The following is a 25,820-nucleotide window of genomic DNA, read 5'->3' as shown; positions in this document are numbered from 1 at the left end:
TCAATGAGGCTTGCACTCAGGCATTTGCCTGGTATGGCCTCCAAAATTAATCAGTTCCTTGAAGAATGTGACAGAGATATACACATTTCCAAGTAATATCCAACTTATTCAAGGTTTTGTGTGTATTAGAAAAAGCTTAAGCTAAGCTTAATGTCTGAAGAAGCAATGTACAGTAATTTATTTGATATGTGAGTAGAATGCAGGAAATACTGATTATCATATAAAGCAAGAGCTGCAAGGGCTGTTCAGAGGACTTCAGGGAAATGCAGTCCAGTTCAGGGAAAAGTAGGCTAAATCTTTTTTTTTTTTTTTTTTTTTTTTTTTTAATGTATTTTAAGTGTTTAGTCATAGTTTTAGCAGTTGTTAGACTGAAAATGAAAAGATAAAATCAGGACACACAACATATTGAAAATGTTGGACTTTTGCAGACTAGTTTGATACATACTCTCCCCTTATTCTTAACAAGGCATTTGACAAACTAAAGTTTTTTGAAAATATTAATCTAAAAGGAAATTGAGTATTTTTTTTTTTAAACTACATATTTTTCCTTAACTTTTGTTGGTATTTTACTCATGGTCTTCTCCTGGTGAAGGTCTCTTACATCAGTACATTTTAATTTTGCCCATTTTACCTGTGACAGCTTTTCACCGAGTTCCTATTTCTCTGGAAAACTGGATCAACAAGGGAATAGCTAGAATGCAAAAAAAACAACTCCAACCTTCCTGCTTTGATCATATTCCACCTCAAAACTGAACAGGAATTTCCCATTTTCTCATAGGCAGAGCAGAGCAGCTAATTCTGGCTAAGCACAAAATCCAGAACCCTGAACCCAGTGATGAGGGAGAAGGCAGCTGTAAAAGCCCATGACAGAGTCAGAGGAACAAACAGCTAGTCCATAAAAGAAGACGGCCTCAGAATGTGCATGGTTTGCAGGTGCTCCTCACAGGGATGTGTTCCCTTTAGTTCACAATATGCATTTTTGCAGAGTTTGCAGTTTTATTCGTGAAGGTACCAGAAGTGTAACCATTAATCCAATGCTCAGCCTGGGATAATTACTCCTGCTTAGGTCTAATGACCTTGAGTAGAGCACAGCAATAAGAGGGCTATAGACTCTCTGGTATTTGCAGCTACATCAGCTATCTATCTCTGTCACATATAATAAAGATTCCCCATTCTTCATAGCATTTGTGTACCTGTGAGCATAGCATTAACTTACAGGAGGCCCTATGAAACTGATTCTGCACGCACTTTGTAAAAAAACTCTATTTCAGTGAATCAAGATAGAATCTTGCTTTGTTGCTAAGTACTATTGAACTAATCACTTTTTTTTTCTTTTCACTTTAGTGAGATCTAAAAATAATTTTGATTCATGTATGTATGGACTGCTCTTTATTTTGCATACTAAGGCATATCACATAAACAGTAAGACAAGTCATGAAGTAATGTTCAAGGTAAAGCATACCTGTCTCTAGTCTGACTAAAGGAGGCAAGAATAAAACAAAAAATGTACTGTTTTCCTACTGCTAGGATCCCAGATTTGACACATTGTAACTGAGAAGACTATATACAATTGACTTTTCATCAAAATGTTAATGCAGCTTTATTTCTTAAATGCAAGATTAATTTAGTAAGTTTAGGCATTTTAGCAAATAAACATCCAACAGGCTGATGTATTTTCATTTCTAATGTAGTCCGCGGGTCCTTGGTGGAGGTATTTTGCTAACTTATAAAGAATGCCTGCAAACCCAGTGGATTTTCTCCATAATGAAAGCTTACTTTTGCAAGTTGCTCTTTATCTAACAGAAAGTTGCTGGTTTGTGATGTATGGGATGGGTCAGGACTTGTTACTAATTATCATTAAATAGTTAACAAAGAGGTAAGTGCTCTTTGCTCCAATTTTACATTACTGTGCTCCTGTTGTACCGTGGCTAGTAAATGCAAGCTAGTTCACTATCTTCCTACAACTGTTATGATTCCAGACAGGCAGTGAGGCAGACACTCAACATCCAGGTTACTGCTCATGTCTTTGAAACCCAGAGAGGCTGGCAAAAGTTTTAAGAGAAAAGTTCAAAGAGAAAAGCAACAAAAGTTTTCAAAAAAGCAATAGAAAAAGTTTTCATAGGAAGCATCATGAAGTCAACTACAAGCTAAAGAATCCTAAGAGGAAAAGGGAAAACAGAATGTCCTTGTTTTGTAGGGGACAGCAGGAGAGACGAGGTATTTCCCCTCCAAAAAGGAGGCCAGACCACTATTCCATTCTGCTCAAATGTCCTGGTAAAGCTGTTCACCACACCAGAAATTCCCTCCAAAGAATGTTTTCCTTCCACCATTTCCAGTGTACAAAAGAGAAGGTTACAACCAGAGGAGACTTCAGAGAACTGCAAAATATCCTGCCATGCCCAGCTCCACCCAAACACTGCAGCCGACCTCTCCATCATGAAGGCTGCGAGCGCTCACATTTCAATCCTGAAGTTACCACTTGTGTGATAATGTGTTATCAAGTCACATATTACATTTCATGCAGATTGTTAATTTTGGTTTCTTTCACTAAAAGACAATTGTGAAAGCAGCTGAATCTCAACTATTTATGAAGACGGTGGCTGGGCTGGTCAGCTAGCCAAATACAAAATGGTTACAAATACAGTGTTTCCTCTCTTTCTGCTAAAAGATCCTAAGGAAAGCAAAGCATTCAAGAACAGCTCTTCCTTTACGTTTTGTCATCTCTCGTGGCTAAAAAGAGCATAGTTGAAGGATTAAAACCAATTACTAACCAGATTGTAGTGCCTGATGTTGTACACTGAAATTTCTGCAGACTGGAACAGTGTGAGGAACATAGCAAATCAAGACTGCTGCTAATGATGGGTTTTTATTTGATAATACATTCTGTACTATTCTCCCAAAAAGACAGAAAATCTGCACATCAAAACCTAGGTGAACCAACATACAAGACCCTGACTTTAAGACAAAACACTTGCCTATTTGTAGTAGACAGAGAAGCCACTGTAAAGAAAAAAACCCAAAGTTTTTGTAAGAAAAAAAGCCAAAGTAATTCTGAAAGCAGGTCAAGATGCAGCATTTAAAAGTCTTCAGACTAAAAGTAACAGTACCTGCTTCTGGTGAAAGAGAAACTGCTGTGCTATGGCAGTCATGAAAATCCCCTCACAAATGTCTTTCCCTGAAATATTACCACCATGACCCTACAGCCAGTACATGTGATTTATGCACACAAGACTATTTCCAGACTGCCCATGTTCTCTGGGGCTATGCTTTTCCCTCAGCACTCAAATCACTGGTAGCTGAGACCTTTAAGTCCTAGGGATAAAAGACAGAGCGCACAATCCATACTGAATACACCATTATAGCATCTTTCAGTACTGTAGGGTTAGGTACTTTCTTCTCTGAACAAGTCCATCTGGATCCCAGTAGATGGCTAGCAAGTAGTCATCCTTCCTGGATTCTCTAACTGAGGATTTTCAGTGGTACCTGTCAGACTGTTACTTGAGTTCCTGTTCTCTCAGACTCTCACATCCAAGTTGACCTCCTTGTCAGAATTTTCCCCGAATTACACAGATGACTTTAGCAGTCATTCCCAGTTACTCATCGCTCCCCTAAACCTTGATAAACTCTAGGTGTTTTTTTTAGCTAGAGTAAGTTAGCGTATCTAAAATCATAGCACTGTGTTTGTTTTTGCAAGGTGGCAATTGCATTTGCAGTATCTTTCACAATGGAGGTCATGCTGTTGTTATGCAGTAAGCAAGCAAAATATCCTCAAATGCTCAGTACAGTACATTTTCTTAAGTGCATATTTCACAGATCAAATTCTTGTTGGCCTGAAGCAATAATGCTTTATTTCTTTGCTCCTTCCTGTTTTGTTATGTAAACTACCAATTCTGATTCACTTATTTGTACAAGATTGCATGACTATCAACTCTTTACCGGAGCATAAAAAATTCTAAGAATTTATAGATTTAAAGGCCAAATATTCTTCCATCTAGCCTCATCTCTTGAATAATATAGACAAGAATGTCATCATGGGGAAACAAAGGTATTCTGATAGGGCTCACTACATTAAAATTAGCTTAGCGCCTTACTCTCAGTGGAGAAAAACCGTCCTTCAAGGCAATTCACAGAATCTAATACTGAATTCCTGCAGGGGTCAAGTCTCTCTCTCCCTCTTTCCCTCTTCCCCCCCGCCGTGGAGGGAACTGCAGGTCCAAATGTTGGTCTTATTAGAAGAAATGTCCATCTTCATTGTTGAGCTGCTGATGTTGAAAAAGTCTGCAGAAAAACTACATATATGTAGATCAGTGAAGGATTATAGGGACATTTTTGTCCCTCTAATCCCATATAGAGGTATTTTCGTCCCTTACAATGTCGTTTAGGGCACTGAATATTGAATTCTACTTTTATGAGTGTTGGGTTTTGTTTTCAGATTCCTGTGGCCTATATCTAATCATCTATTTAGCAAGTTTGACAAACCAGGTCAATAAGTCAGCACTAAGAGCTCTAGAAGCAATTAGCCTATATGTGCATCCAGCTTCACAACAAAATTTACAAATAAACATGGATAAAATAAAATTTTCAGCTGCCCTTGAAATGTATCAAGAACTAACCTACAAGAAAGGAACTAACCTATACAATGATGAATCAGCCATGCGGCTGACAGAGATGGTGATCAACAGGGTAGTTGTTTGCAAAATTATAGTACTGTTTACCCAGACCTCATGCACATTCTCTTAAATACACCTACCAGGATAAACAGCTGTAAATTGTTTCTATTTAAAGCTAACCTGGACTCCTAACTGGGAGGGGAGATGGTTTTTAAAAATTAGGCGCTATTATCCTCTTAAATTTAGCCTATGTTAGTAACCTCCATCAACCTTATTACTTGTACTGAGACCAATAAATTGCATTTCACTCATACACACCAAGAAAGGTATTCAACCTTGATTACAGAGACATCAAGAGATGGAGAATTCATTAAGTCCTTAGCTGTTTGTTGTAGTGGTTAATCAGCTGAACTGTTAAAAACTGTTAAGAATGTGTTCTATATTTCTTACTTTGAAGTTTTGGGCCTGTTATATCTTTCTCAGCTCAAGATTAATGTCTACACTCTTTCTCCCTGTAAAGTTAAACACTGATCAGATAACTTAATTTTCTTTTTCATCAGGTAAACAGACTTAGCTTCATAAATGTCCTGTTCCTAAGTATTTTCTACACTCTCTTCTCTAAACCCTCAACAACATTCAAACGTTTTTTGAAAGTTCATCTGACACAAATCCTAACAATGTGCTCCAGTAAACAAAGACATATGCACACATACCCCATTATGTCCATGACTTACACTGAGCAACTTTCTGCTGTAACACCTCTGGAGTTCCCTGTCTGCTATGTCTCCAAAATATTTTTCAAAGTTGCAGCTTTCCAATTTTCGAGCTATGACCCATTCTCTTTGCTTTTAGAATTTTGACTTTCCAGACAGTTATTAACTGTATTGATGAATAGAGTTTATAAAGTATTCCATATTATGGTATTTACTAGCAGACCAATATTTGCCTTTTCTGCAAAAATTGTCTGTGATTGTCTTCACGTACCTCCTAGATCATTAATAAAAAATACATAATAGCATAAAGGATGAGAACTAGTTCTTGCAGAACACGACACACGTGCCAATTAATTGAAAATCTCCACTGAGGATTTCCAGCTCCCCCACTCAAAATCTATTAGACTGTGCTCTTTTGATGGGGAGCAGTGTCAGTAGTTTTAATCAGGATGCCCAGCATCATTGCATCAAACGCCTTACTGAAATCTACTGCTTTGGAAAAGTTACTTAGCCCAAAGCTGTTCCCATTAAAAACTGAAAAACTTTTTCATATGACTCGGTTTCCTACAAAGTTGTTGAGTACATCACTCTATTTGCTTCAAAATATAAAACCATCATAGCAGCATCTTTTATTTCATACTGATTGTTTATACTCTTCCTATCTAGTGGCAGCCCCTTCCTTTGTTTGGCTTTTTTCCTGGAGTACTTCCAAAACGCTGTCATCGGTCTTGACAAAAACAGGCAAGAATTCTTCCTGACATCTAGAAGTCTCCTACATATCACAACTTTTGTCATATTGGACCATTTTTCATGTATCTAATTGCTGCTTTTGCTCGTGGCTAGTACAGGCTTTACGCCACAGCTGACGTCTTTTCTGATGACAGAATTACAAAATCTCTCACCTGTTCAGTATCTTTTTCCCTGTGGAAAACGAGTTTTTTCAAATCCCCAAGCACAGCACCATAAGACTGTTCATCTTCATGACCCTCCAGGTGAAATTTCAAGGCTGGCAATGCGGGGAGCCAGTATCGAAACCAGAAAACTGACACACATGAGCTGAGTGAGAGCACCATCCCCTCCGTCCTCGCTACTTCACCAGCCGCGGGATGCGAACTCCCTGGTGAAGATGCTTTGCAGAAGACAAGCCGCAGGCATCTGGGACCTGCTCCAGTCAGAGTGGGAGCCCTGAGTGGGGGGCTTCCCCCACGCAGGGCCCAGCCCCACGGCCAGGCGAGCGGGGCTGGCCCGGGTCACCAGCCCGGACCGTGGCGAGGAGACGTGTCCAGCCTGGCGCCAGCACTGGACCAGGGCCGGGGTGAGGCCCCGGTGGGCCCAGACAGTCGGTTGCCAGCCGGGCTCAGGGCCAGGCGCGGGCATGGCGGTGGTGGTTTCGGTTTCGGGAGGTGGCAGCCGAGGCCAGGCCCAGCCACAGGGCCGCGGCTGGAGAGCGGCTCCCAGCGGAGGGGCCGGATGCGACGGGTGGCCGCCGCGCTGCCCGGGAGCCTCTGCCCGGGGCAGGGCGGCTGCCCTCCCCACGCCAGGCCCCAGCTCCAGCCGAGCCCCTTCAAACCATTTTGTGACGGCAAAACCCATCTGTGGCAGGACTCGCTCACTTAGCACGAACGGCACCACCCGTCCAGGCTTTTGATGGGAACACACGCACTGGCTTTCAGGCTAAATGCGCACCACTCCGCACCCTCAGGATGCCCAGCTCGTGTGCTGCTGAGTAACTCTGCGAATGTACGGCCGGCATCCAGCCAGTCACCTTCACCTCCAAGCAACACTAAAGCTACCTGAAAGCACTGCTTCGCTGCAACGGTTTCAGCGTATGGGCCAGAAAGCTCATTTACATGCACAGGCTCACCACGCGTTTGGCAAACACAAATTCCTTCAAGGAACTTAGGGGATGCTTAATGTTTATGCATAGACCACAGTTTGCATATGCAGGCTGTCTATGACTAATTTTGAAAATTATGTTCGCTGCACCTTCAGAATACGGGCCTATCTTGCGGCTGTGCAAGTGACGAGTCACCCAACAGCGAAACAATAGAGTAAAAACAGAACATAACGATATACAAAGCCAGAGCTGCTTAATTAATCGACACAATTTCAAGGTTTGTTTCTGTCCAATCCTGTTAACTCTTGCTTTAAGTTTTACATAGCTCAAGATCACTGCTGAACAGACAGAAGCAGCATTTTGCAAAGAATCTGTCTGATGAGATTAACATGGTTATTACTATATCAGCCTTTAATAATGGCGAAATATTACAATGCTGGCATTTGCTCAATGCAATTCTTTTAAACAGTAAACCCTTTAACTCCAGTACATCTCATTTCCCATTTTGACGAGACGAGTTTTACATTATTTTTTTCACTAGAAATGAACAAAACCTTACGCAGCTCTCTCTCCACGTCTTTTCCTTCTTCCCAACCATCCACGGGACATGTCAGGGAAGGTATTTGAGAGTACCGCTTGAAGAGTATCTGTGCAGCCCTTTCCCCAAAGGCAGAGGTTTTCTATTCAGCTGCCCAGTTGAGAGTCAAACCTTGTAGCTGAAAGCATCAAATCCAAAGCAAAACCAAATGCATTTCTAAGGCACTGCATTGCACATGAAGTTAGAGGATCATGTCTGAAGCACACTGACAGCATAGCTCCTCCATGCTCTTCTAGTTAGCGTGAAAACTGGTTGGTTTTACCTCAGACTGCCTGCTGATGTTTTATCCATCTGCTTACAGAATACCAATTATGCATGCACGAATGGGTTTCTTCCTGCGTTTCACCGGTAATTTTCCAGTACTTTCTCAGATACCATACATCTGTGTGATCAAATGTTAGTCACCACACAGAAGGATCAAAACCAAGATCAGTCACCCAACTACACCTGTCAGGAGCTCATAAACCTTCAAAGTGGGTCAAGAGACCGAGCAGTCAGAAGCAGAACCAGACAGCATAAAAAGTGAATCAAAACTCTCAATTTCTGCATTAGATTAGTCAAGAGTAAAGGTAGATAACCATCAGTTTGGCCCATACAACAGCCTGTTTAAATGGAGGGAGAACTTTTTTCAAGCAGAAGCTAATTCAAGGAATTTATTTCACCCATATATAAATGAAAAGTGAACCTACAGTAAGGATCCTACTTCTTGTGAAATAGTGATGATAAATTTTAATGACGCAAGCTGTAGGTTTTAACACCTTTTTTCTGAGCAGCAGTAAGCATCACCATTCACTCAACAGCTCACTTCCTGGCCTTGAAGACAGAGGAAGCTGACTCACCCTAGGTAGAAATGAAAGAACAGGCAGATGTCTGGAGGGTATACACTGTTACTGCATTCATAAAGCAGACCTTTTGTTTCCTTACAATGGTCTAAATAAAGGGAACAAGAATGATTTGCATTATATCTGTCTCTCAGGAATGAAAGTTTCTCTTCTGCTTATTCACTGAATATGTATCTTGTAGAAATCTCCCCAACTGCTCTTTAAGGATTACATCCAGTAGCTACTAAATATACAAAGCCTTAAATTAAAAACTTTGCTCCCACTGGAAAATAAAAAAGAAAAACAGAGTTTTGAAAACCTATTCTCTTTATTTTGAGGAACCCGATCAGGAAAAAAAAGAACAACTTACTTATGGCAGGTACATGCTAAACTATTCATGAACACTTATTACTAAGCCTAACTGCAAATCAAAATTTAGCATAGATCATAGCAAGGGTTAAAGCTTTCAGAATTACCTTGGTTTTATTTTCTAAAACACCTAAACAATATTTTCCATGTTACTGTGTACAATTTCCCAAGTGTTTTGTTTTCTATGGTAGGTTCCAGAGGTATTTAGGCATATAAGGATGCAGACAGAAACTCAGGCTTAATCCACAGAAAGACTGGGATGGTAAATACCAGACTTTCAAGTGCCTTGTCACCTAGGGAAAGCCGATCCCAAGAGGACAGGCACCAAGACTGTGTTTGCAATGCACAGAGAAAATCAGAATCCTAAAAATGCAACTGAGAAAAATTACAGCTGAAAGGGGAGGCCACCTAAGTAGGAAATGCCCAGAAAAGGGTGTTGCTTACAATTCTGTACCCAGAGCCAGCAGGTGCTTAGCTCAGGGCTGCAAGGAGGCACCTTTATTCGCTCGGGACTCTGTTGTGGGTGAAACAGTCTAGAGTTGGGTAATTTTAATTGAATTAATTTTTTGCAAACAAAAACAAACCTCTTGTTGCTGCTTGCAGTTTTGAAAAAAAAGGAAGAAAATAAACACTGAGACAAACGGTTACACAACCATCTATCTATCCTCTGTACTTCCCGGTCCCAATTTTCCTTATTTTTACTGTGGATTATACTCAGTCCATCAAGATTCCAGTGAGGAGGTGACAGGCAGTGTAGGAAGTTGAGGTGGTATCTGTGATGGTTTCTTTCTGCCACTGTGTGCTTAACCACTTCTGCTGCTCCCTGCTTAATGGTTTCTGCTGCCCTTTTCCTCAGCGTCCCTGCTCCAGCCTGGGCCGTTGATGGCCTGCAGTGCCCTCAGGTGTGTCCCAGCTCCAGCATGGGTTGTTCGTGGGCCACAGCCCCTCAGAGGTGCAAGCACCTTCTTTTGATGCAGGGTGTCCTCTACATGCAACAGCTTCTCTCCAGCCTCCAGCAGCTGCCTGTTTCTTCCTGAACTGTGTTTGGGCAGGGGCACCGTGGGCCTCTGATCAGATAACATTTTGGTGCTCAGTGGGTAAGTCTGTGTACACAAAGCAGCTTTTTCCAGCTGTTTTTATGCGCCCCATGGTAAGCTGGCGGCAGCTTTGACCAGCACGTGGCGATTCAGCCCCCCCTTCACAGCTCACCACCGCAGCCCCCTGCAACCTGCAGGCACTGAGACAGGCTGAGCACAGAGCCATAGCTACCAGTGCTGCAGAGACAGGGTGTCAGCTCCAGAAGCGTTCATGTTTTCACAGGAGATCCAGAGCTTAGACAACACGCTCCATGAGCGACCCACGTTCAAAACAGTCCTCTGCCAAAAGAGACCTCCTCTCTCTTCCTACCTCCAAGGAAAAATTCTTATCAGTGAGTATAAGGTTATTTTGGAGGCAGCACCCCAGCAGTCTTTCCAGGTGAAGCTAATCCGCTCCAAAATGAAACAATTTAAAAATCATTGAAGCATGTACTAGATTTCCTGTCCCCACAGCGCTCCAGGTGAACTCCCCAGTCCCCTGGCATCTACACAAGGGCTGCCACGCTCCCTTTTTCTCTCTCACAGGATGTACAATCCAGTGGAGACATTTGGTGAATGTCCTTCCACACAGGGAAAGCTGGGTCCCAGTTTGTGCTCTTGTAGGATTAGATCCAGACTCACAGCTATCTAAAAGCCTCACATGCTGAGGGGTTCTAAATGGGTCTAATTCTTACCAATTCCATGGTTTATGTCTATTGTTTTGGAATCCCTGTTTATATACCGATGCCAGCACATTTGTACACATAAATATGAATATTAAATATACTGTAAAAACAAATACCAAAGCTGCAGCTGATTGATTTTGGTAGTGTTATTTCTAACGGCAAATATGCCATGGATGAATTAAATATACTCTTTGATTACTGCACCTAACTAACTTCCAAGCTTTTGAGAAATTTGGAAATAGCTTGTGACTTCTTTACCCAAAATCCTTTTTGATAATTTCCAGCATACATCATCAATATACTCCATGCTTTTATCTAATTTGATGAATTTTGAAACTCCACATTTTAAACATGGATTTACAGATCTATTCATCAGAAAAACATATTGACAATGAAGATTGTGTTGCTGTTCTACGAGATAAAATTAAAGGAAACCAGAAGGTAATTTTGAAGACACACCCTGTTCTGAGTATATATAATAACTGATAAAATTTTACCACGTAATTCACAAGATCATAATTTATTATTTATCACTGGAAACTCAGCAATACGGGCACACAATACTGACTATTTAGCATACAGGAACCATAATTCCTGGAATGGGAGGCAGAACTTAAAATTTACATCTTTGGTGTAACAGGATGCTTGTTTTCATATTTGGCTCCTGTTCCAGTCCTCTTGGTGAAACTTTTTTACTGCTTAAAAACTCCTTCTGCATGGTATTAGCAAAGGTTACAGAATATGTACTTCTTTTTCACGCTAGCATTGCTGTTCCCACCATTTACACTATATAATTTTGAAGATAATGGAAAAAGAAAAGTATTTCTCTATGTTTTCAGCCATTTGTAGTAAGAAATGCTATAAAATATACTTTTTCATTTTTATTAGCACACTATCATTATTCCTAAGACAAAGGGAGCCAATTTCCTTTTCAGTCCTGATTTGGTAAAGCCTCCAAGGCACACCTTAAAATGGCTGTCCTCATGACAGCCTCATAGCTGTATTTAGCAGCACTTGCACTGCCACATCCAGCGCAGTTTAGCAACATGCAAATGCTAAGTCCTGCCAAGAATCCACAGAACATGTGCTAAATACACTGTCGTGTTCTGATGAATCAGGGCCTTCCTACAGAAAAGTGCCCTATATATTCAGTTCGGGTCGCTACAGAACTTGCTTGTTAGCAGTTTGCAGTCTCAGTATGAAAAAATAACTGTTTTTTTCCAAGGGGTGTGACTGGAAGGGAAGAAAGGAAAACCAAATGTTATTCTCCAAATGCTGCACTCTGAGTCAAGTGCACCCATCTAAACGAGAGCCACTGGGAGGTGCAGCAGAAGGAACCTTTCAGAAGACAGGATGGAGCAAGCAGGGAGAGAGGGAGAGAGCATGAAGAAGAGGGATATTACTCTGCTGCAGTGCAACTGACTTCTGCAGAGTAGACTGTCAACCAAGCATGAAGGTGACAGGAAGATTTCCTAGAGACCCAGAAGGGACATGCTGAGGTTGCTTCAAAGCTGGAAGCCACTGGAAGCTGTTGAACTAGAGGGCTTTCTGGAAAGCTGGAGGACACTGCCCTGCAAGGACTCAATGAGAGAGTTATTTTCAAGTCTTGGTATTTCCTCCGTTTCATCAGCAATGCTGAGTTTTCCTTGGTTGAAGTGTTAACTTCAATTCTAAATAAGTTAACTGTGCTGTAAATAAAACCCAATTTTTTTGAGACTGGCAGCTATTCCACTCAAGGACCTATATGAGTCATGCTCTGTCATACCAAGTGTGGTTTAAAGTTTGAATAAACTTTCTCAGTGATCCAGCAGCGTTAAGCCTTTGCAGCTATGCCTACTCCTGTATAGACTGCAGCCCATGCAATGAGCAAATTCTATAAATTATTTGGGGACAAAAGGTTTTTTCATATTTGGGCAAGTTAAGAGAAGCTTTCATTGCAGAAGGTCATCCCCTAGCTCATAACAACTGCTGTTCAAAGAATGACACTGCACATACACAAGGCAACTCTGATTTAATGCTTGACAGATAGAAGTCTGAATATTAGCTGTCTTGTGTGGTATCAGTTCCTCTGCTATTCTCCCGTATCCTTTTCCTTGTTTAGTCTCCAAAGAAGCCTGGTGCTTTGGTCTGAGACTGTATGCTGAAATACTGACAGCTGTTTCAGTGCAACCAGTCCGTCCTTCTTTGGCAAACCTACAGCTCTTCCAGCAGGGTAAAATTCACTGAATTCAAGACAGTAATAGCAACCCAGACCAGTCACCTCGCATTTGCCCATGCAACTTCTTCAAAGTTTGTTTTTCTCCCAACACTAAGGGGAAGGTGACATTTTGATAACAACTTCCTCTGCTGGTTTCAGCTCACTTTCCTCATCTATAGGTTCACACTTGTGCTCTTCAGATGCTTGTTTCTAGTACCTAACAGCAGCATGTTGAAAGGATGACTCCCCGATATACATTTTCCATTCAAGTGGTACAGAAATCCAACAGCATATGCAATACTGTATTTTCATGTTTCTGCTTCCAGTGCAGAGGAAGGGAGTAAACAGAAAGGAACAAAGTATGGCCCAGGAGGAACTGGAAGACCAGCAATTAATCGTGCTTCTTCAGTGTGATATAGGAGACAGAAAGGAAAAATGGCTGTGCCAACTGGCCAGATTTGAAACACCTTCAATTACCTAAATCTGATGGGTTTTGCTTTTTTTTAAAATGGTCAACAAGAAGGTGTGGGGCTACACCAAAAGCTGCGGCCCAAGCTACACTGCAAGATGCAGCAGTAAACATAGTTCTTACTTTCAAACACTAGCCAGAAACATTTATATGAAGAAGCAAGGAAAATGCCTGCTGTTTACAGTAACAATTGGCCCTACCCTCAATATCCATGTTATTTCATAAACAGATACATCCACCTGCAGTAAAGCGAGGAAAGAAACAGCAAACCTGCACCTTATGAATTCCAGTAAAATTACTCTTTCAGTATTCTTTTCATCTTCCTAAGACTTCACCTTGCGATAAACACTGTAATGAGTCTTCCATAAACATGGCAAACTCCTTTCTCCCACAATGAATGCAGAAGCATAAAAAAAAGTATTTACTAGATTTGCTATGGGGAATCACATGACATAGTTCCTGAATCTGAACTTACTCTGAAAAAGATCAATCAGTTCATTTCTGTACAGTTAAAAAAACTCCCTTGTGCTTCTTTCTAATCGTTGTTAAACTTACAGTAACATTTCTCTTTTGAATGTTAATTTAATTTGGCCAAAAGATAAAAATCCATTTTTAAAAATTTTTCAAATTTTTCAGTATACCCTTTCATCTAAGCAAAATTTCAGATGCCCCAGCAGTTATTTAAAATTACTCTATTACCAATTTGCATTCATGATAAGAAGGTATTAAGCATTAAGCTCTTTAAAACTTTTACTATTCATTTTTATATGCACTTACATTCTGTATCAACAGGCACTTGAATTCACCCAACATGATTTACAAGAGTGGGTAACTTAAGTGTGTTTAAGGCATGACTTTCTGAAGATACCTTTCTGAAAAAGTGCATTAACTTTTTTCTATTTGTGATTTATAAAATTAAGTACTGTATACCAGCTTACAAGTTCAAAGGGCGCAGGTATGACAGAATGCCATAAATTTGTATTTTTCAAACTTCTTATAAAGCTGAGACTAGCATCATGAAATTAAAACTAAATCAAAACACAAATTAACTAAACCTAGCACGCCATCTTCTTATTCTGCTGGAAGTTGTTACAACAATACTCTTATGTGTATATCGGTATATATAAAAATCCTTCCATTTCAATAATAGTGTATTCAACAATGGATGCTACGTAACATTCAAGTGTAAGTTATCCTACATCATGTCTAGTCCCTTTGAAAAAAAGCAATTAACCCAACACCACAGCTCTACAGCTGAAAGGCCAAAATCTTCCTTTTCTGAATGAAGAAAACTTAGGGGCATATTCCCCTGCATAGGTATTACCCTGCCCAGAGGTATCAGGCACAAGGCAGACAGGAACTTGTAGCAATGGGGGCAGAACAGCAACACGGCACCAGTTATAACTACCCCAAAGCGAAGGGTATGGTGTGGTTACAGCAGCCCTTGCAGTGCCGTTTGCTCATTTGCTCAACAGCGCATCTTTCACTGAGGGGCAAACAGCCCTGTGTCCCTGCTAACACAGGCAGTGACTCAGAAGTAGCTGTCACTGCACTCACCCTGCAGCTGATGCCAGAATGTTCCCAATGCCAAACCTACCTCACAAAATAAAAACCTCTTTAGAGGGCATTTTAATATTTTTTTTTAATACGTGGGCTTTTCAGACTGAGAAACTGATTCATTCATTAAGGCTAGGCTAAGCACCTAACCAACTCAAGCACACATTTCCATGGAATGAAAACCTTACGTTGTATCATACCAGTAATTTTATTTTCATTCCTACTTCTTGAAAATGTGTCTTACTACCTACCCATATTAACAATTTGAAATTCCAGGATCATTTAAGATAAGTCACTGTACTGCAGAATTGCAAGTGACTTTGTGCATTTCAGAAATAACAATGTTGACTTGTCAACTAATGCTAGATTTTTCAGTTACATTACCCACTCTTTCTTCCTCTTGGTGAAATGTGTCTCATTGCAGGCAAATGACTAGTTGCGATACTTTTAGGAGAAGGAGTTTAATTTATGAAAGAGAATTTCAGATATTACGTCTGGAAAGGGAGGAAGGCAGTGAGTCACTTAAAACACGACAATGGTACGTAGAGTCTACGCTTATGCTCAAGAAGACACAGAAGAGTTTTGGCTGTGGTTCTCTCTTTGAATCCAGCAGCAATGCAGCTCTTTTCTAACTGTAAGAAATGTGATATATCAAAGACAGAGACTGAACCATATGCTGATCTTGTATCAGATTTTTCATGACCATTAAAGAAACCAAACTTGCTTGAAAATTACTATTCTATGGTAAATCTCTTAATGATTTCAGCTCCCAGAAGAGGAGGTGGAAGAATGCCCTCTGAAGCGGGGATATGAGGACAAAGAGGCTGCATAAGCTGACACGAGGAGGATGCAGAAATGAGTACCAGTGGCCAGTTGGGAGAACTCTGGTCAAGTACTTTCATGGACTAAATGCTTGGCCCTTCCTACACCTAGCAAAGGTACCCAGGCTATACCAGCCACAGCCTTTCTAGACCTGAACCCACAGCCTGCGTAAGGCAGTTTTGGAGTCTGCTGCGTGTGCACATTACGCCTTTTTCCACTTTGCCCCTGCACCACAGCTGTTTATTATGATTTGAAGAGAGCTTTCTGAATGTCTTATAATCACTTTCAGTGAGGATTCCGTACATTAACATGTTTTTAAATCTGAGAAGTACCACTGAACATGATCAACTCAAAGCTTTCTGAAACAAGGTTTGAGGGATCCCCTATGATGCTCTGTCAGGATCCGAGTCACCTTCAGGGCATCTGGAGATACCTGTAGAGGATAAAAATCCCCTGGTGCATGCTGTTAGGGCTTTCTTGATTTTAACAGTGATGTCAGTGAACAGCACCACATTTTAATGTGATTTTGGGGGTTAAAAGGATATTGAATCTGTTCTGAAAACTTTCACTCTACTTTGAGCAGTGGCACCATTGCAGCCACTCCTTCAGCTCCCTCTGTCTCTTACAAGTTCACCTCATCTCTCATGGCTCTCCACAGTCCACAGTTTAGTTGTCCAGCCCCATTGCTTATGTAAGATCCCCAAAGAGTTGAAGTCCTTATCCACTTCCATACCGTTGGATTTTTTTATCTTGTCACTGAGACTCTGATCACCTAGTTTACTCCTACTAGTATGGAAAACAATAGCATGTTTTTTCTGGAAATCACTGTAAACCATCACTATGACTAACAGACACTTATCGCATGGCTTCTACATTTTTATCATAGTCAGAAAAGTCACTCTCTTCCTCAAAATGGATAGCTATTTTCCTACACATATTCATAACATACACTTTCTATTTTTACCAAAGTTTCAACAAGCATCAAGCTGACTTGATTGGTTTTTTAAGTATGTCCCTGACAGTACATCACAAATTTTGCAGATCTTACAACCACCTGCATTTTAAGGCATCCCAAACACATGCAGTTCTACTTAGCTGTCATCAGAGTTTCCTGAGATGCACCCACTGCATCCATGTTTGCATTCCACACGCACTACACTACAGCACTGTCACTTCCCTTTCTCTTAGGTCCGTCTTCACTCACAGTTGTCCTGGTTTCGGCTGGGATAGAGTTAATTTTCTTTCTAGTACCTGGTATAGTGTTATGGTTTGGGTTCAGTATGAGAAGAATGTTGATAACACACTGATGTTTGCAGTTGTCACCAAGTAGTGTTTATACCAAGTCAAGGGTTTTTCAGCTTCTCATGCCCAGCCAGCAAGAAGGCTGGAGGGGCACAAGGAGTTGGGAGGGGACACAGCCAGGGCAGCTGACCCCAACTGGCCAAAGGGATATTCCATACCGTGTGATGTCATTCCCAGTATATAAACTGGGGGGAGTTGGCCTGGGGGATCGCTGCTCGGGAACTAACTGAGCATCGGTTGGTGAGTGGTGAGCAACTGCATTGTGCATCACTTGTTTTGTACATTCCAATCCTTTTATTATTGTTATTGTCATTTTATTATTATAACCATCTTCATTATTAGTTTCTACCTTCCTGTTCCATTAAGACTGTTCTTATCTCAACCCACGAGTTTTACCTTTTTCCTTCCGATTCTCTCCCCCATTCCACTGGGAGGGGAGGGAGCGAGTGAGCGGCTGCGTGGGGCTTAGCTGCTGGCTGGGGTTAAACCACGACAACAACACTGTTGACACCTGTCAACCAATTCACCTTCAGCCAGTCATATCTTGCTAATGTATGCTATGCCATGCAACAACATACTTATGTCTTTTACAGGCTGGATAATAAATTTAACTGAATGAAAAAATTTAGGAAGAAACTGCGGTACAATGATTTATGTGAGTAAGTTATAGTACATCTATTTATAGCATTACACAGCCTTTTAATGATAGGCTGTTGGCATAATTGAGAATCCTTGCACAGAGCTTGGACAAAAACACTAACAACAACAATAATACATAATTGCATTTTATATGCAAAAATTAATGGGACTTCAGCTAAGAGCAATATGTTATTCATATGCTACTGATTCTAAATTGGGTTGTGACATATCGTTTGTTCCTCAAACTCATTGCAGATGGATACATTAATTTACAAGAACTCTAGAAATGCATATGGGGAAGAAAAATTAGCTCTACAGTTTACACAAAATGAGGAAAATGGCATAGAAGTCATATATTAATAGAGCAACAAAAGATTACATATAAAAGAAAGATTTAACATAAAAAGCTAGTATAAGAAGAAAAACAAAAAAGCTTGTGATTTCATTTAAATTCTCTTGTTAGAGCAATAAAAAAACCCCAGACATCCTTGGACCGATTTGCAGAGTATTTATATGTCACAATAACAGTCCCAGGCACACTAACACTTCCATCTTCTATTTTTATAACTACTGTAACAAGCTGAACATATTTTTTTCCCTATGGTACCAGAAAAAAAATGTTCATTCTTAATGTATGGTGACCATGCAAGGATGTATTTTAAAATAACCTGGAAGAATATCTTAAAAAGAAGGAAGGCTACCTGTGCAATTTTTTTTTTGTAAATATGGAGAGAAAATAGAGTTGTTGTTTATTTAAAATTCCATTCTTCACAAGACAGATTTTGTCCAGCAGTCTTTACACTGCAAAATCAGAAATGAGGAGTTACTCATCTGGAGTAAACCTCTTTACTGTAATTGTGCTTTTAAAGAGTGTTGTCAGTGTGGACTATTACAGCTGCACATAATCCCTATGAGCACTAGGCCTTTTTTTAATTAATTAAAAAAAAAATGTAGCCCCAGTTGTTGCAGCACATCAGCCCTGGGCTGCCTGAGGGTTCCCTTCAATGCTGTAAAGGGCATTATTAAAGGTATCTGTGACTGATTGACTCACGCATATAACCAGACGTGACCTATAAACCAAAGGGAATTTAACAAAGTCAAGTTATATCCTTATTTTCTCTCAGTCCTCTCACATTTCAAAGATCACAATACCCAATATAGCTGGGAGTGGAGTGTAAGGTAGGTATCGGGACCTACTCTGGCTAGAGCATTTCTCAAGGTTCACATATGCGACTGGAGAAAGGCAGTCTTCCACAGCTGACATTCTTTCCAAACATAGGAAACAGAGAAGAGCATAAAGTCATTAAAAGGCATGCAAAACAGTTCCAGAGAAGCAACTTTCTCTGAGCAATAGAAATAAAGGGAGTTTAATCAGAGTTGGTGGGGCCAAAGGAAGACTAAAATGCACAGCAGAAAGACTACCAATTTTAATTCTGGTAATGACATGTAGGTTAATAGAAAGGATTGGCACCTCACCCATGTATATGTGTATGAACATGCCTGGATTCTAATGGCTTCTAAAATTTAAAAGACCAAAACTAGTTTTTGTTTTTCCTGCTTACTAGCCTTGAAGCTATGTGGGGAAAAAAAAGGAAAATGAGGAAGCTCCTAGAAAAACTATTCTATGTTCATGAAAATATTAATAGCTTATATTTTAAAATGCATTGATTGAATTTACAGGAATACACATTTTATATATTAGTTCCAAATAATATATTTCAAATGTTTCTGTTCTTTACTAACAGCCTCAAATCTCAGAAATGTATGAGGCTTCTCTGTTTCAGATTAATTTAAAAACAATTTTGAAATATTTCAGTTCCTGTAATGAATGGTATTGCTTCACCATGTTTCGGTGAAGAAATTAAAATCCCACTCAATGACTTGAAACCTCATTCATTTTCATCTGCTACCCGAGTGTTGTTTCTAAAACCATCATTGTACTGCCTGCTTTGCAAAGACAGTGTTTTAGAGAAGCCACTGAACACCAACACCTTACAAACACCTCCCTGAGATGTTGTAAGAATTTCTCGGTGTATATTCCTATGTCTCATGATGCAAAGCACCAGGAGAGAGGGAGAAGAGCAATTATGCTAACTGCTTGTCAACATTAAGATCTTGCACTCAGTGTTAGTGAGTCATCACCCCTACAAACTGTCAGCCAGGCCGTATCAGTGAGACAAGTAACATTATGAGAGGCTATTTTAGATATGTATCTTGAAATAAGGCTGTAATTAGCAGAGGTCAGAATAGTTTCATGTTTCACTTTTATATACACTGAGAAGACAGAAAAGCCATGTGAGAAACACTGAAGTGGCCACTGAAAATACAGCCAGGAGTTTAAAAGTGACTCTCACAACAAAGCACACTAATGGAAATAAAGTCCAGAGCGTCCAGTGTCATCAAACACAGCCCTACGAAACCACAGTTCGTGAAGGTGTGGTTTGCAACACGCCTGAACATCTACGCATCTTCACCTGCTGGCAAACACATGCCCTATAGTGCAAACGCAAGCCAAGCCTTAGCATGACCCCTATGCCATAAACCACATGAAGCTGTAAAGGCCCTGGAGGCACTGATTGGCCTTACCGGCCCTGACCAACCTCACCCAGCCTCCACCCTCAGCCTCTGCCCAGGGCCCAGGAGCCCCACGGCACCTCAGCTCCCCCGCCACGCTGTGCCGTAGGAGCTAGCTCCAGAGCCTGTTGATCCTGGCCCCTGGACAGACAGACCTCCTGGCTTCCCCAGACCTGCCTAGCAATTGCTGGACCTGACCCTGAGCTGTGGGTGGACATCAGACCCACCCCGTCACTGCAAACCTGGCTGGTGTCCTTTGCTCCACCCTGGCTGCAAGCAAGCAGGTTTGCCCGGCTCGGCCCGTGCTGTGGGACGGAGCCCTGGGTGGTGAGGGCCCTGTCCTTTTGGGAGGTGTCCTCAGCCATGGCTTCCCATCCCTTGGGAGCCGCCAGCCTTTGCTGCGCCCCGAGGGAAGCACGCAGGGGGCTGTGGGGGTACAATATGCCTGACTTGTACCTCAGTGTATAAACGCACAACCCTATTTCACCAGACACTGGTGTACGCTGGTCTCACTCGGAAACCATGAATTTGGTGTTTCTCTTGAGTTCTTGGGCATATACTTATCTATTGATACGACCAAATTGGTGTTCTCAAAAAAGGCTCTTCAAAGACACACAAAAAAACCCAGCTGAAAAACAACAGCTGGCTACATTTGTATGAGCCTACTCTCCAACAAAACAAAAGGAAATCCATGGGATGATTTGGAACGTAAATTGCACATCTTTCAAAAACAATTATAAAAGACATGATGTCCATGATCTGGAAAAATCGGCAAATTTGATCTGTAGCCCTAAGCATTTAGAAGCACATCCTATGCTCTGCAGCGGTATAAAAGTAGCTTGTGTTAGTTCTCACTCCAGCAAATTAGATTTTTCTCATTAAAAAGATGTAGAATGAAGGGTCATGCTACAACCTTTCAGAGACTAATAAAGGCCTTGATCAAACTTGACGTCTTTTTAAAATGCACCTGCTCCTACTCTTTCAATGTATCCCAATCCTCTAAAAATAGTCAGCAATATAATTGACTTGCTCCCTGAATACTAACAATGTGGATGATCTTCCGTATCTTCTTGGCAAAACAAGCAGTATTAAAAGAGAGACTAAAGTACATCCACTTCTGAACTAAAGTTTGCAAACAAAAAACCACAACAACTTAGCAAATTAATTTTCATTTACCTTTTCACATTTAAATATCTAGCATTTATAAGTGTGATAATAAGGAGATGCACCTCCTTGCCTTTTTGGCTGGAAAAACTGGCATGAGATAAAGGACATATTATGGGGTTGAGAGGATAAAGGCTAAAGAAATCTATATAAGAAGGTCGGATGAGCTAATGGTTCATCGGAGGTCAAAAAGATCATTAGCATTCATAGAACAGTTCACTTACTTCCATTTAATGAGACACTGATGCACCTGTTATTAACACAGACCTGCAATACACTACTTAGAGCTCTGTAGATGTCTTAACTAATTCGATATATTTATTTCTACCAATTCATAAATATGACAACGCATACTTTTATATGTATATAACAAAACACATACAATATCCTTCATTATTCTATAACACCACCACAATTTATCAGTGAAAGATAGCTGTTTCTGCTTTCCATCTTGCTGGGCTCCAGTGTATTAGAAACACAACTGCTACAAACCACAAAGAGGAAGCACCTGGCACAGAATTGCAGGTATTTTTGCTTCTCTCCATTGTCAGGTTCTCAACCATTTCTGCAAGACCTTCGGAAATGCCAGGAAATCAAAACTACTTACTTATGTCTTTCCACAGAAATTAGTAGCGTTTAGCAAATAATACACATTTACAGAAACCACCAGCTAGAAATATGTCTGGTCTAACTACTGCCTTCTACAAGCAGCATCCTTACCCCTTTGAGCTCACCTCCTGACAGTGTCCAGTAACACACCCTCCTACTTCTTGAAGATACTCCAATGGATTTCCAATGCCTGTAGGAACCGATAGTAGAAACCTGGGCCCTTACAACTGTGCTCAGCAAGCTAAGAGCTTAGGTCTCTGCTGGATAAGGGAGACCTTGATGTCTGCCATGAATTATGCTGTTTGATTATGGTCTGCATACATCCTTCTGGCATCTGAGGCCTAAGCACAGGGAACAGTGTTAACCATCTTCTACAAAGCCACCATGAGCCTAGAAGCCATCACATCAGCCCTACATCACTGCAGACTGCCCAATCTGGTGTGGTACTGCTCCCAGATACCTGGCATTGGTTGTTCTGCACTCACAAGCTGTCTCACTGGAAATAATTTGTAGATACTCTTACCTGTTTTCTCAACAGATAGTAAAATGTGCATTGTGTACTACCAGTTATAAAGCCTGCTGATTCACTGCACACAGCTCATGGAGGCGGAGGTGGAAACTTGTACGTGACTGCTCTTAAACAACCTTTCCTGCAACAGTACCTTATGCAGATTTTGCATCTACTCATCAAAGCCTGCCTTTACTGTAAAATGTTCTCCTTAAGACTACCTTAGAAGTTTTGCAGCAACTTTGGCCAGCATGCAAACCAAGTGCCGAGCAGAGTAACGCTAGCCCTCTGGACACACACGACCTGTTGGTCCTGGTATGGACCCTCCATTTGCTTTTTCTGCAAAAAAATGTATTGGTGATGGATCTTGAAAACCTTCAGTTAAAATGGTGACAGGTATTTATTTGCGAGACAGACATGACAGTTAAGGTCAGCTGGGACATACAAGGTGTACATCTGCACTTTTTGTGACAACAGAAAAGTATCAGTGAAGGCTCTATTCTCTGACCCATAACAGTTCATAGAAGTCTTAGTCTGGTGACCTTCAAAGCAAAATACACATATCTTCTTTACTACTTGATGAACTAATTTGTATTTCAAATTCCCTTAAATGAAGCACCTATCTGTCAGGATGATAGGCACTGTACAGAACTTGCAGAGAAAAAGAACTATATAAAGCAATCAGAGAAGCCTTTTATTCAGCTGCTACAATAAATGACAGGTAGTTTCATTATGCAATTCCCCTAGCTCCTCTTAACATACCTGACCCTTAGAACTGTATCACATGATTCATCAGTATTGTAGTTTCAAATATTTTTCAAACAGTGCAGTAATATCTTCTTGCAGTGATTTTGCAGTATTGGTCTTGTGCGCGGAGAACTGAAGATTCCCAAAGTGCACATGTACCTCTCACACCGCGTTCAATGAGGACAACAAAAGAGATGGTGTGCAAACAGAATCTATATAGCATTTTAAACTTTATCATAAAATATTTTCATAGAACAAATGAAAGAAAACATGTATATGACAACATAAATAATTACAATACCTTCTTATATTCAGATGGAAATTGTGCACAACCTCGTTCAAAAGACCTTGCATATTTCGTTAAGTAACTTTAAGTAATTCATTAAGTGTTCTTGCATTAGCAAACTGGATTATATAGTGATGAATGGGGGGATAGTGTGAAAACAGCAAAACAGACCCAGACACAGGTGTGACTTTACCTGTTGCCTCTTCTCAAATTCTAACTTGATACGGGATTTGATGCAGTTGCACGTGTCCTGATACGTCTGCTGCAGTGCAAGTTCCATGAGGTGCTTGTGGTATGCTCCTGCCAAGTTTCCGCAGATAAAAATGATTACATTTGCCAATATCTAGGGGGTTAAAAAAAAAAAAAGTGTCAGGGAATTTATACGAATAAATTAACAGAACATAATCCTAACCTGCAATGAAAGATAGCTGTAGTTGCTGCAGTTATGTGTTTTGCTTTTGTTTGATTTTTAGCAAAGGTTCACTTTTCAAAAAGCCTTCACAATTGGTGGCAAAATCCCAAGCAATAATACCATTTTAATTTAGGATTAAATAAGAATGATAATGAACAAGATGTTTGCCTACGCGATGAGGTATACATTTTCTGAAATTCAGCTCATGTTCTACATCCACTGCTGAGTATTAATTAGGTGGGATCATGATCTACTGATGTAAAACAATAGCTATGGCTCCTAATAGCAACATCAGAAGCCATGTTATTGCCATGCTCTTTTGGCAAGACATTTTCTTTTGCAGTGCCATACGATTAAGGAGTGAAAAGTTTCACCTACATCAACAGCCTGCCCTGAATTTTACTTCAGCCTGACCCACTGCTATCTGTCAGTGACCTCTAGATACTAACCTTGGTGACAGTAAGCTATGTTTAAGTAGCAAGATCTGACATCTCTCTACTAGAATATACTTTTCACTACCAAAAAAAATGCATTTGCCTAAAACACAAAACTTAATCTATTTAGGGTCAAACTTACAGCATCAGATGCTCAGTGTACACAACAACACATGAACATGATAAGTAAGTTCATTTAAAGAATCCAGTTTTATTTAGTAATTGTCTGGGACATTTCAGAGAGTAAAGAGAGGAGAGAGGCTGGCCTTTCCTGTGCTTGAACTTCAAAATGAACAGAATACTGTGCGGCGATGCGAGCACTTTCAACTGTCCCCAGTTTATTGCTGCAAAAAGAGAGACACATTTACCCATCCTACCTCACTCGGAGCAGAAGAAACACAGTAGAGTAATGAAACCAATTCCTAATTCAATAAAAAAAAAGGTAATATTAAAAGGGAACTGAAGCTGAGATATAGCTGCAATCTGTAGAGCAGGTCTCTATCTGTAAGGCCCTAGTGTATCATATAGCCTGGGTTACAAGTACGACATGATGTCCTAGTACTCATGGTCTGGAAGGGAAGGAGGCAGAAAGGAGGCTAAAATTTCATTAATTCTCCATAGTTAATCTAATCATGAGGTTTATGATAGATTTCCCCAGTGATCATTCATTGGTTGGTTTTGGTGTACCTATGTACCAGGCAATCTTCTGTGAATTGCTAGTAGTGAAAGAGCCAGAGATGTCAGAAATAAAGTCCAACAGTATGCTATATTGGTTCAGAGAAAAGAGATAAATTGTGTTATTAACAGAAATCCATCTCCTGGAGGAACACATTTTATTCACAAAAAAATACAAGGAGTTTTAATGCTCCTTTTATAAATGCACACTTTAAAATTAAAGTTTTAAAGACATGCTTTTATTTTCCTCACATATTATAACATCATTACAGGCAATACCTGTTCCTCCATCTGTGACATGTCTGACATCTCACCTCTCATGGTTCCACAAAGCTAAAAGTGGGAACTATATAACCTTGCCACAAAAAGGATCAATGTTTAAATTTGATAAAACTTTTCTTTCTTTCCCTAAAACTTTAAGATCATGGCATTATGATGTTTCTAAAAGCAACATCCGAGTTCTTAAAATTTTCTAAAATACATAAATGTAAAAACAAGGAGAAAAATCTACATATTTCACTTTCTCCAGAGAACCTCTGTTATGAAGTAGAGGGATAAGAAATAGTTTAAATGAAACATTTCACAACAGCCAATAATTTAAAAAACCATAAGAGATGATGGTGTACAGAAAAAAATTTGAACTCAAAATACTTTTCTATTTCTTTGTAAATCACAACTGCTTCATTCTGCTTTGATGTCAGCATCGTCACATACT

At 40.3% G+C, this 25,820-nt stretch overlaps 1 protein-coding gene across 2 annotated transcripts in view; it reads right to left on the bottom strand.

Moving 5' to 3' along the window:
* The window catches only part of ADCY2 (adenylate cyclase 2), a 196,798-nt gene that overhangs the window by 73,450 nt on the left and 97,528 nt on the right, over positions 1-25,820 (bottom strand). For both annotated transcript variants that reach the window (XM_049824068.1, XM_049824069.1), the window contains one exon: positions 23,778-23,927. In XM_049824068.1, the coding sequence (XP_049680025.1) occupies positions 23,778-23,927 (150 nt within the window). The remainder of the gene's footprint in view (positions 1-23,777; positions 23,928-25,820) is intronic.

Source organism: Accipiter gentilis, chromosome 20 (genome assembly GCF_929443795.1).
Source record: "Accipiter gentilis chromosome 20, bAccGen1.1, whole genome shotgun sequence".
NCBI classification, from domain to species: Eukaryota; Metazoa; Chordata; class Aves; order Accipitriformes; family Accipitridae; genus Astur; species Astur gentilis.
This window is presented reverse-complemented; position numbering and strand designations above follow the sequence as displayed.